This window comes from Callithrix jacchus, chromosome 1 (assembly GCF_049354715.1).
Source record: "Callithrix jacchus isolate 240 chromosome 1, calJac240_pri, whole genome shotgun sequence".
In the NCBI taxonomy this organism is placed as follows: domain Eukaryota; kingdom Metazoa; phylum Chordata; class Mammalia; order Primates; family Cebidae; genus Callithrix; species Callithrix jacchus.
The window spans coordinates 178,701,628-178,714,543 of NC_133502.1; the positions used below are offsets into that span (position 1 = coordinate 178,701,628).

The following is a 12,916-nucleotide window of genomic DNA, read 5'->3' on the forward strand; positions in this document are numbered from 1 at the left end:
GATGTGTTGGTGTTAATTTAAAGTGAGACTCTGATGACAGAAGGAACCTTGAAAATTACCTGATATGAAATGGTTGTGCCCTTTATAGCCCTTTTGCATCTCTTTGATTTTTCAGTCATGCCCCCTAAGTCAGAAGAGAAGCTGAAAAGAAAATGTTTTGTGTGGTTCTGGTCTTATTTGAATAATGCTCATGACCACAGGCTGCCATGGGACCAGTGGGAATTTCAGACCCCAAGGATGTAAGGGGCAGTGCTTTCTCTCCGAAAGCCCAGAACTGCCTCGATCCATACGCCAAGTGTGGATATTAACATTCTTTAAGGCAGGTTATGAATAATAAACAGGTTTTTGTTGTTAATAAAGTTTCATTGCTGACCTTATTTCTGATTATAAAGCCAATGTAGATTCATTTTAGAAAATTTGGAAAATGTGTAGTGGCTGTAAATCTTATTTCATAAACCTAGTATGCAACTAATAACACATTATTTCTTTAAGTTGAATTAAACATGACTTTGAGCTTCACGCCAGGGTCAACCCTATTATTTAGGGCACAGTATTCCGGAGGATCTCACCAGTTTGGGCCTGGAACAGATAGTATGGCATCCTGCTGTCCAGGCTCATGTCACTCTTGCTTCTGGGCAGCCTGTGTGCAAGTCTGACCCAGGCCAGGAGCTTTGGTCAGTGCTCAGAGACCAGTCTCCCAAGGCCCACGTGGCTTCTGTGACCTGCGCCAGCGTTTGTTTTGTTTCTAGTTCGGGGAATAGCCCTTCTCTCGTTTTCTCATTTTATCCCTCAAAGGCACTAGGTTCCCTTCTTTTCCCTCTGGAGTGTCTTGTGATAGGTTCTTTTCAGTGGATTTTAGCAGGAGTCGCAGAGCTTTTGTTTCTAGCCTGGCTGTAGAGTCTTTCTTGGAGTCCAGTAAAGCATGCTGCCATCAGTAGAAAAACTCAAGTCAGGAAGTACAAATCCGCCTCTGGGGATAATTGTTTGGGCATGTTCTCCCCCCACCCCCCCCACTATCTCCAGTAATGGCTATAAGCAAATGTTCTTTTTTTTTGAGACAGAGTTTCTCCCTGTCACCCAAGCTGCTGCTGGAGTGCAGTGGCACGATCTCTGCTCACTGTAGCCTCTGGGTTCAAGCAATTCTCCTTCTTCAGTCTCCTGAGTCGCTGGGATTACAGGTGCTTGCTACCACACTTGTTTAAGTTTTGTGTTTTTAGTAGAGATGGGGTTTCACCACATTGGCCAGGCTGGTCTCAAACTCCTGACCTCAATTGGTCCACCTGCCTCAGCCTCCCAAAGCGCTGGGAGTACAGGTGTGAGCCGCTGTGCCCAGCCTGTTTGGGGATATTCTTGTCCTTATTTTTCTTCTATTCCTGTGATATAAGAAGGTAATTCTATTATATTTGTAACGGCGAACAGGTAGGATTTTTCTTGTTAAGTCATGATGAGACTGTTTTAACTTTTTCATCTTAGACACTTCTGTATTTCTCATTGGTTCTTTCAGCTGTTTGGCTAAAAGTGTATAAAAAAATCCCAAGGGCAGTGTTTTCCATTGGCGAAGCTTACCTGTGTGTTTCTCCTTTCCCCATCCTGCCCCTTGGTTAATTCCTGCCTTTTTCACCTCCTCCCCGACCCCTGCTTCAGCCTCCTGACTCGCCTGCCTCTTCACTCTTCCATCTTGTGAGCTTGGGGTGACTGTGGTGTCTGCCACTGGGACCATTTATTCCACCTGAGGTTGGTTGGTAGCTGAGGATCTTAGTAAGGTGCCCTGTCTGGAGTAGATGGCACAGCAGGTGAGGCAGCACAGGGTCAGCGTGGTCCCCCAGCATCTATAGTAAAGGGTAACTTTCTTCAACAGGAATGCAGTTGTCATGGCCTGGGCACACAAGGCAGTTTCTCATTTTTTTCCAGCAGGTGGCAGCATGGGACCTCTTCAGCAGAGAGAGAGCAGGAAGTCGCATAGGTAAACCAGGGTTCACATTCCCCTTTCTTAGGAAGACAGCTGCTAAGGAAGCACCCATTTCTCATCAGCAGATATCACAAGCCCTCTGAAAGAAGGACAGAGCAGATTAGAACAGGGGTATCGTTTTGATTCATGTGCTTTTCCCTGAATTGATTGAGGCTGTGAGATGTTTTTGGCGTCACTTTGTATACCCTGAAAAATGGTTATGCTTACAACATTCCCAGACCCAGAGCAGCCGTATTCCCAGCTGAAGCTTTGCCTGCAGAGAGGTCTCAGGAATGACCCTCTGTGCTGGAGCGACCCTCGGGTGTGACTGTGGGGCGGCCGTGTGCTGTGAAGCTTGCAGGAAAGTGGGAGTGAGCACACGGCTAGTCGCTGGTTCTGGGACCCATGGCCCCATCCACCCTCTGTGCTCCCCTTGATTCACTCCTCCTGAGAGGTGAAGGCAACTGTGAGCACACAGACCATGAGCAGTCATATCTCCTATTAGATTTGGAAGCTGTGCTGGATGGAGCCTGACATTCTGTTTCCTGTTCTCAGGCTCATCATTCCAGTGAGTCCGTGCATGGCTTTGACAGTAACTTGGGCTTGTCTTTTTTTTAATTTAAAATTTTTGTAGTGATGGGGGTCTCACTATGTTGCCCAGGCTTGTCTTAAACTCCTAGCCTCAAGCCATCCTCCTGCCTCACAAGGCCTCCCGAAGTGCTGGGATTACAGGTGTGAGCCACTGCATCTGGCATTTTGGGCTTAAGAATCTCATTTTTACACCAGCCGTGGTGGCTTATTCCTATAATCCTGGCACTTTGGGAGGCTGAGGCAGGAGGATTGCTTGAGACCAGGAGTTTAAGACCAGCTTGGGCAACGTAGAGATATCCCATCTCTACCAAAAATCAAACAAAGAACTATGGCAGACCAGCCTACAAAAAAATTTAAAAATTAGCCAGCCTTGATGGTACATGCCTGTAGTCCCAGCTATTTGGGAGGGTGAGGTGAGATCACTTGAGCCCAGGAGGTCAAGGCTCCAGTGAGCTGAGATTGCACCATTGTGCTCCAGCTTAGGCAGCAAAGCCAAACCCTGTCTGAAAACAACGACGATGACAAAAAACCACTATGGCAAAGAATCTCATTTGAAGTTTAGATGCAGTCCCAACCCAGTAATTGCAAGTGAGAGAAATGCTATTTGTAGTTTTCCTTCCTGCATTTGGGGTGAATATAGCTTTCAGAGAGTGTCTGGCTTTTGTTAATTTATTTATGTCTGGATTCCTTTTGACCAAACCTGATGGAAATCTAAAGGGAGACATTGAGGCTGAATCTGCCCACTGTCCTTAAGCCGCGTCTTTGTCTCTCCTGTCACACACTGTGGCTTCTCTCAGGTCCTTGGTCACTGAGACTCAGCTGCACCGCATCCCGTGAGAGGGAGCATAATTGAGTCTCGCGCAGACACACCTAGTGCTGGCTCCATTCCGTCTCCTGCCGAGATTTACTGGCTCTGACTGCCCTTGAGCTCACATCCCCATTCCCTTCTCTTTCCAATGTCATTACCTTATAGGACTGGCTCGGAGATACACACCGTAAATTTAATTAACAGTCTCAGCTGCTGACCATCCTTTTTTTGGCCTTGTGTTTCTGAGGAAAGATGTATTCTGAAGAGCCTGAGCTTTTATGTGAGCTTCAGAAGTATTTAAACAATCCCAGTTGGCTGCTGCCGAGGTGATGGAGGAACAGCTTCATTCCAAGGTGCCGCCATGCTCTGAAAGTAGCCACGGCCGTGCAAGGCATTTTTTAGGGTTGGTGGTTCTCAAGGGGGTCCTCAGGGTCAAAACTATTTTCATAATCATATTTTCGTAATCATATGGTATTGAGTCTCTTGTACTGTTGACATTTGCCTGATGGGGTGAAAAGCAGTGGTGGGTAAAATTGCCAGCGCCCTCATGTGATTCAAGGCTGTGGCACCAGACTCTACCAGCAGCCACTGCATTCTTTACCGTCACTTCCTCACAGGGGGTGAAAAAGGCTCACATCACTTAAGAATGATTTTGAAATAATAAAACTGTTCACGCGATTATATCTCAACCCGTGCCTTTCAATGTTCTGTGATACAACACGGGCGGTGTGCGTAAGCACGCTGTGGGCCTGGAGTGTGATGGCTGTGGCCTTGAGGGAAAGTACCTGTGCAGTTGTTTGAATTGCAAGCTGAACTAGCTGCTTTTATTTTTTATTATTTATTTTTTTGAGACAGGGTCTTGCGTTGTTGCCCAGGCTGGAGTCCAGTGGTATAGTCCTGGCTTACTGCAGCCTCAACCTTCTGGGCTCAAGCGATCTTCTCACTTCAGCCCTCAAAACAGCTGGGACTACAGGCATGAGCTACCATACCTGGCTAATTTTTGTATTTTTTGTAGAGGTAGGATTTTGCCATATTGCCCAGGCTTGTCTTGAACTCCTGAGCTCAAGTGATCCACTTGCCTAGGCCTCCCAGAGTACTGGGATCACAGGCGTGAGCCACTGTGCCTGGCCAAGCTGCTTTTATCTGGAAGAATGACTGACTGTTATGGTTATACAGGCTTGGGTTTTTGCTGGGCATTTTCTTGAAAATGAATGAAGTGAACATATTTAAAAAAGAAAACAGTGTTTGTTGCCAGTGATAAAGAAAAACTTGTATTTATCCCTGTAATTCTGACAGTTTCCTAACTGACAGTTCCCAGTTCTTTTTTTTTGAGACAGGGTCTGGCTGTCACTCAGGCTGGAGTGCAATGGCACAATCTCAGCTCCCTGCAGCCTCGACCTCCTAGGCTCAAGTTAGCCTCCCACTGCAGCCTCCTGAGTAGGTGGGACTACAGGTCTTTGCCACCACGCCTGGCTAATTCTTGTATTTTTTGTGGAGATGGGGTCTTACTTTGTTGCCCAAGCTAGTCTCACACTCTGACCTCAAGTGATCCGCCCACCTCGGCCTCCCACAGTGCTGGGATTATAGGCATGAGCCACCATGGCTGGCTAGTTTCCCACTTCTTATAAGACTTCTTCAGATGTCAAGTGGATACGGAAATAATAATTTAAAAAATAAGACTTCTGATGTAAGCAGAGGTGATACCAAAAATGTAATTTTAAAAAAATTCTATAATGTTTCTGTATCTGGGAGATCCATATATGCTCTGAAAAAGCGAGCTCCACGCAGCCAGTGCAGGATGCTCCATAGTCATGCTCAGGGGCAAAAGTGCTCCTGAAAAAAGCATGATGGACCAGTGGAGTTTAATGAAGAGTGCGGAAAGTTCATTGATACAGTTCAGAGTCTCCACCTGCCTTATCTTCAGAAGTTACCACTTGTCAGGTTTTAGTACAGAATCACAAACTATTCACAGTAATCTGAAAAGGCCTACATCTGTCTGTATGGGGCCAGATTTTCTTCATATATTTCAACCAAATGCTCCCTCACAGTAAGTTGAATGCTGATTGACTCAAAGATGAGGACCCAGCTGCATCTTATTAAACTAGACATTAAAGAGAATTACAAAAATGGAAAATAATTCCACTCGTCTCATTCATTTTTTTTTTTTTTTTTTTTAAGAAAAGAGGTTTTTTATTTTGGGGCCGGGTGTGGTGGCTTACATCTGTAATCTCAGCACTTTGGGAGGCCAAGGCAGACCGATCACCAGCGGTCAGGAGTTCAAGACCAGCCTGGCCAACATGGTGAAACCCTGTTTCTACTAACAATACAAAAATTAGCTGTGCATGGTGGCACATACCTGTAATCCCAGCTACCCAGGAGTCTGAGACAGAAGGATTGCTTGAACATGGGAGATGGAGGTTGCAGTGAGCGAAGATCATGCCACTGCATTCCAGGCTGGGCAACAGAGTAAGACTCCATCTCAAAAAAAAAAAAGTTTTTTTAATTTTTAACAGAAAATGTTGCTTAGGTTAACATGTAATGAGTTTATGTTTGTTACTTTTGAATGAATTAAATATTCCTGAAATTTCTTTTTTTTTTTTTTAATGATTAATTAGTCCAGGGATGGTGGCTCACACCCATAAGCCCAACACTTTGGGAGGCCGAGGCAGGTGAATCATGGGGTCAGGAGTTCAAGACCAGCCTGGCCAACATGGTGAAACCCCATCTCTACTAAAAAAAAAAAAAAGCCTGACGCGGATTAGCCAGGTGTGGCGTCAGGCATCTGTAATCCCAGCTACTTGGGAGGCTGAGACAGAGAACTGCTTGAACCTGGGAGGTGGAGGTTGCAGTGAGGTGGGATCATGCCATTGCACTCCAGCCTGGGCAACAGAGTGAGAATCCATCTAAAAAATAATAATAATTAATTAATTAATTTTAGAGACAGGGACCTACTGTGTCACACAGGCTGGAGAGCAGTGGTGTGATCATAGTTCATTGTAACCTCGAACTTCTAGGCTCATGTGATCTTCTCGTTTCAGTCTTCCAAGTAGCTAGAATTACAGGTGTGCGCTAAGCTTTTACTTTTTTTGTAGAGATGGAGTCTCGCCATATTGTCCAGGCTGACCTTGAACCCCTGACCTCTAGCTGTCCTCCTGCCTCAGTCTCTCAAAGGGCTGGGATTACAGGTGTGAGCCACTGGACCCATCCTGTTTTACTTTCTGATGCATATTTATAGATGTAATCATATTAACAGAAAAACTTGTGGTCTTCAAGAACTTTTAAAAGTGTGAAGAGATCTTCAGACCAATAGGTGGGGGAACTGTTGTGTTAGAGATGAGGCTTGTTGAGTTTCTCATAGCCATGGGGATGTGAGGATGAGTGAAAGTCTCTCTGGTTCTTTTCTTCCTTTGCCTGTTGAGCTTATTCCAGGCTTAGTTGGCCAGATGCTTGTGGTTATTTAAGATGTCTGTTAGCCCAGGGCAGCTTATGCCAAAGAACTCTGTTGTATTTGGGTGTGTTCATATAAACAGACCTAACAGGAAACTTACTAGGGAAGACAAGAAGAGAAATAATCGTTGCGTGCATCATGGCTGCAACTCATGTTTATATAGTCTTATTTTTCATCCTGGCTTTCCTTGATTGGTGGTTTTTATCCCTTTGGGGAATAACAGGCCTATTAGAGAATCTAGTGAGAGGTATAGACTTCCCCATGTCTACGGATAGTTTTCCATGGAGTATCATGGAATTCATGGACCCCAGATTTAAAGACCTCTTCTTTAGATTAATTTAAATCATCTTATTACTTTTCTATAGTGATTTGGATAGGAGCATACCAGCCTTTTTATGATATGAGACTGCCCTGGAAGGACTCATTCCCAGGAGAGATCCTCTCCCTTTTTTCCTCTCATTTTTTTTCTTGCTTTCTCTTTTCTGTCATTTCCACTGGCAAGGACCCCAAAGAACAGTTCTGCTCTGGTGTTTTTTCTTTTCTTTAAAAAAAAAAAAAAAAGGCCAGGTGCAGTGGCTCTCACCTGTAATCCCAGCACTTTGGGAGACTGAGGCAGGCAGATCACAAGGTCAGCAGTTCAACACCAGCCTGGCCAAGATGGTGAAACTCTGTCTCTACTAAAAATACAAAAATTAGCCAGGCATGGTGGTGCACACCTGTAATCCCAGCTACTAGGGAGGCTCAGGCGATCGGCACTCTTTGGCCTCTCAGAGTGCTAGGATTAGAGGTGTGAGCCACTACACCCAGCCAATATGTGTTTTTTATTAAGCTGGTTTAATACAGTGATTTAAAATTTTTTTAATCACCAAAATCCTCTTGTTGTTACTTTTCCTTAGCAGATTGCACTACATTCTTGTAATGCCATCAACTGAATCACAGCTTCTGATCAACATTATGAAATAATTCACTAACCAGTGATACCACTCTTGAGTTCATATAAGCTACCCCCAAAAGCAGAGGCCTATCATATCATCTGGCTGAGGAGCAGCCTTGTCTTGGACCCATTGCCAGGTTTTTTTAGGCCTTTAAAGTGTTGGGAATCTAATACTTTTTGGGGCCCACAGCCACCAAGAGGGCCCGGTTAGTGGTCCGTGGTGGCATACCCTCCCTGCATCTGTCTGGGCTTGGTTCTTCTCCCTTCAGATGTTAACATGCATGTGGTTTCAATGGGTCCTGAGACATCGTTGAGAACCAACTCTGCTCAATTGACGACTGCAGTATTTAGGGAAGGTCAGATTCTGTTGCTGAGAAGGTTTTGCCTGCTATTAACCAGCCTTTGTCATCAAGCATTGGGAAGTCTGACCTTCATCGTCACCTAGCTCACTGCTGACTGACTGTGTGCAGTGGATAGGAGGGGTTGGGGGTGCTGTGCACCTCAGCCCAGCTGCAGTGTCGCATCCCAAGTCTCCCTGGCAGAGCTCACAGTATTGTGGCTGCAGGCTGCAGCTGGCAGAGAAATAGGAGAGACTGCTGAGAGCCAGGTCAGAGACCGGCGTGGCCCTTTGCACACCACCCTCTCGCAGTGCCTTTGGTGCATTGTGGTTCTAGAATTGAAGGTAAAGAGGAGAGGGAAACCTAGCTGGCTTGACAGCAGAAGTCCTTTTCAGAGCTAGCCTTTCCTGGTATTGTGTGGTCTTTAGTTCTCTCAGGAGCTGTTTCTGCTGCTTTTCTTTGATGCTCTTTATTTATCACTTAAGATATAATTTTGTTTAAAATGCACAGTACTTAACTGTTCAGTTTGATGACTTTTGATATCTCCTGGGTCATTGCTTCCAATGTATATTGGAAATTGGAATTTTTTTTTTTTTTTTGAGGCAAGAGTTTTGCTCTTGTTGCCCAGGCTAGAGTACAATGGCGCAATCTTGGCTCGCTGCAATCTCCGCCTCCCAGGTGCAAGTGATTCTCCTGCCTCAGCCTCCTAAGTAGCTGGGATTACAGGCAAGTGCCACCACACCTGGCTAATTTTTGTATTTTTAGTAGAGACAGGGTTTCACTGTGTTGGCCAGGTTGGTCTCAAATTCCTGACCTCAGGTGATCTGCCTGCCTCAGCCTCCCATAGTGTTGAGATTACAGGCGTGAGCCACCGTGCCTGGCCAGAAATGTATTTTTGATTCATTTTCACATGACTCAACATTTTGAAGATCAGAGAATTACATGCTCTGTGTTGTTGTTCCTGACCATTCGCAGCCTTTCCCATACTTGCTCCTGATAATGGTCTTTGAGTGGGATTAGGGATCTTTTTTTGGTGGAGGCCAGAGGGCAGCTCGTGAACTAAACCCTTCCCAGAAGGGACATTTCAGGCTGGTGTGGTCCCAGGTCAGCAAATGGCCTGCATCCTTTGGTGTCTTTCTGGTGAGTGAGAGAAGCCAGACTTTCAGGCCTGTGCCTGACCACAAACTGGGGAAGCTCCTCTGTCCCCCATGCTGAGTGAGCTGGAGCCCAGGGCTTAAGCAGATTGTGGAAATGCCAAGACTCAGAGTGAGTCAGAGGTACTCTTAATGCCAATCTGTCGTCTTTATTTCTTTAATTTTTGTGTTTGACTCAAAAGTTCCCTCTGAAGCACAGCAGAGAGGAAGCAGACAACAAGGATAAAGAGTAGTGGGGGTGTTTCAAGGCTCTGTGGCTGACCTTACACCCAGGGAAGGATTGTTTTGGAAATTTTTCACCTTTTAAGTGGCTGCTATGGACCTATGCTTCTGTGTGTCCCATAAATCATGTGGCATAAACTCCTTAGAAAGGATTACTGCCTGCTCTTGGGCATTGCCCAGCATTTTGAGTCATGACTGTATCATCCTGAACCTCCAGTGGACTTGAAGGTTCTGAACCGCCTTTCTCTTAGCGTGAAGCATAGGTGTTAAGCTGATCCTTGGAGGGAGGTGGACTTGGGTTTGCGTATTGGCCTCTCCACTTAAAAGCTGGGGAACTTTGGTAATTTGCTAAACTTCTCCAGGCCTGAGTGCATCATAGGCCTGCTTCCCTCACAGAGGTCATCATGAGATGAAGCATGAGAGGTGCCCTGCTCAGCCCGTGGCACATGGTGATCACACGATTTATGGCACAACCAGGGCTGCTGTTTTTGTCCTTTTCGAAGTTCCAGGATCCTCCTGGGAAGTCGGCTGGGAATGAGGGGATAATCTGTCTCCTTGCTGGCCTTCCTAGTTCTTCTTTCACTCAAAGAGGACGGAGTACCATCTAGGGCAGGGGCAGCACCTCCTGTGCCCCATGGGGGCGTTGGCTCTTTTGCTGCTGAATCAGGGAGAGCATTGACTTGTGGGGCATTTGCATGGGCTGTGGCATTTCCTGCCTCAGTGGGCACTGGTCCTTTTCTCATCAGTAAGAAGTATTTGCCAGAATTGAGGGGCATGGTCATTTTCCTGAGAGTGAGTTGGAGGGAGAAGAACCCACAAGAGGTCAGCCTTACAGGAGTCCCTAGAGCAGGTTGACATGACGTTCCTCCCCACCCCTGTCTCCTTCTTCCCCTCTCCCCTGCAGAGGTTTCAGACTCTTCATAGCTGGACCTGATTCCGTAAGATGGGAGGGGGAAGAGGCAGCCTGGGCATCTATACTTAAAGTTCTCTGGGTGATTCTGGTGCTCACCCCCATTAAGAACCATTGTTGTACAGGAATGCTCCTCCATATGAGGAGATCGAAGCCTGGAAACAGATGGGGCAGGCCAAGGGCAGGCCCAACGATCTGGGATGGGGCAGGGCTGGAAGGCAGGCCTCCTGGATCCTGCCCGGAGCCTCTTTCCTCTCCCCGTGCTCATTCTTTTACCATATTTGCTGCCCCTCGTGGTGAGGTCAGAAATGGCCCACCCAGGCTTAGTGAGCCTTCACTCTCATGGAAGCCCAGCACCCAGCCCGCCACAACCTAAGTCTAGGAAAATCTTTGGAAGAACAGCGGAAGGAGGAGCGGGACCGTAGGCTGTGACCTGCTGCCTCGCTTCTCACTGCATCATGCTGCTTTCACCCTGTTCAGAGTGGGCTCAGCCCTACTTTGCGTCCTGGCTCATCCTGTGCATATGGTAGCACTGCTTGCAGGAGAGCCCGGATGCTCTGGCAGTCCCCAGGTCCGCATTTGTTCCCGTTTTATTCACTGGATTCCTGCCAGAGGTGGCAGCCACTGTGACGTAGTAGATAGCACATTTGGTATTGGGCTAATTCTATATGACACTAACACTGCCACAGCAAGTAGCCAGCTGTGAGCCGATTGCTTTCTGTGTACTGTCCCATTAATTCCCCTAGCAACCCTAAGGGCGCAGATATCGTTACTCCTGCCTTAACAGATGAAGAAACCGAGGCTCAGAGAGGGTTGGCTGACTTATCTGAGGCCACACAGCCAGTGAGCAGCAGAGTTGGAATTTTAACCCAGGATGTTCAGTTATGTAGAGCCTGGACTTTAAAGCCCCCTGCTCTCCTTTTTTTTTTTTTGAGACAGAGTCTCACTCTGTTGCCCAGGCTGGAGTACAGTGGCGCAATCTCAGCTCACTGCAACCTCCACCTCCCGGCTTCAGGAGATTCTCCTGCCTCAGTCTCCCGAGTAGCTAGGACTACTAGCCTATGCCACCACTCCCAGCTAATTTTCTGTATTTTTAGTAGAGATGGGGTTTTACCGTGTTAGCCAGGATGGTCTCGATCTCCTGACCTCATAATCCTCCCACCTCAGCCTCTCAAAGTGCTGGGATTACAGGCGTGAGCCACCGTGCCCTGTTGAGTTTTGGAAACAACTGTGAGCTAGACAGCACTTCTTCCCAAGGTCCATTTGTCAGTCTTGGCATCTAGATGGCCTAGCATCTGCGCGTGATGTTTCTTCATTGGCGCCTGTGTGGGGTGTACAGGCTCATTTATGGAACAGCTCATAGCCCGCCTCCCATAGGAGAGTGTCCTTCCTGAGCCTGGAGGATGTGACAGGGTGACGCATGATGCCAGGGAGGTGCCAGGCATAGCGCCTTCCCCTCCTTTGCTCTCACGCAAGCCTGGTCCTTAAGTGGTTATGACCTGCAGTACCTTAACCCCTTTGCTTTCTCTCAGTCCCCTCCCCATCCTCATTTTCTTCCCTGTGAAAATGACAGACCCGTCAGACTTTACCTTAAGATCCTTTCTGCTGTCTTCAACTTCATTGCCTTGTTGCTCTTCCTTCTCTCCTAGCAGCCACTGAGGGGGGTCAGCCTGATGTTCACTGCCCCATCCACACCTTGATTGCTCCATATGGACGGACGTCTCACTGCCTTGTAGAGGGGCCTCCGGAGACTCTATGTCTTTGACACACTTGGGCTCTTATTTTTTTTTCTCTCCATTTTTCCTCCACAGAGGGATTATTCTCAAGTGTAGACCTGATCATGGTGTTGCCCTGCCTAAAACCTTTGGGAGGCTAGTTCGAAGGTAGTTGTGACTTCTGTCAGTTTTTCATAGTTACAGATCAAACTCCTTCTGCTCTTTCCCTCCTTCTCACTGCTGCTGTTGACTAGTTTAAAAAACAAACAAAAACCAGCTGGCAGGGTTGCTCACGCCTGCAATCCTAGCACTTTGGGAAACAGATGGGAGGCCTTCTTGAGCTCAGGAATTCGAGACCAGCCTGGGCAACATAGTGAGACCCTCTTTCTGTAAGAAGTTAGCTGGATGCAGTGGTGTGCACCTATAGTCCTAGCTATTTGACAGGCTGAGTTGGGAAGATCATTTAAGTCCAGCAGGTCGAGGCTTCAGTGAACTGTGCTCATGCACGGCACTCCAGCCTGGGAGATAGAGGGAGACCATATCTCAAAAAGAAAGAAAGAAAGAAAACAAACCCTTTAGAGCAGGAGTGTCCAATCTTATGGCTTTCCTGGGCCACGTTGGAAAAATGATTGCCTTGGGCCACACATAAAACACACTAACAATAGCTGATGAGCTAAAAAGAAAAATAAATAAAATAGTTGCAATAAAAACTCATGATGTTTTAAGAAAGTTTACGAATTTGTGTTGGACTGCCTTCAGAGCTGTCTTGGGCTGCAGCTTGGACAGCCTTGCTCTAGAGGTTCTCTGGGACCCTCAAAATCACCAGGAGCACAAGTTCAGTCTTCTGT

General features: G+C 46.8%; 1 protein-coding gene across 2 annotated transcripts in view; it reads left to right on the forward strand.

The window, feature by feature from the left end:
* The window catches only part of GPR107 (G protein-coupled receptor 107), an 80,875-nt gene that overhangs the window by 50,901 nt on the left and 17,058 nt on the right, over window positions 1-12,916 (forward strand). The window contains exon 15 of one of the 2 annotated variants that reach the window (XM_078329483.1): window positions 1,912-2,075. The exons of the other annotated variant lie outside the window; for it this stretch is intronic. Within the exon in view, the coding sequence (XP_078185609.1) occupies window positions 1,912-1,967 (56 nt within the window). The 3' untranslated portion in view covers window positions 1,968-2,075. Of the gene's footprint in view, window positions 1-1,911; window positions 2,076-12,916 lie in introns of those variants that run through there. 2 annotated transcript variants of the gene reach the window in all.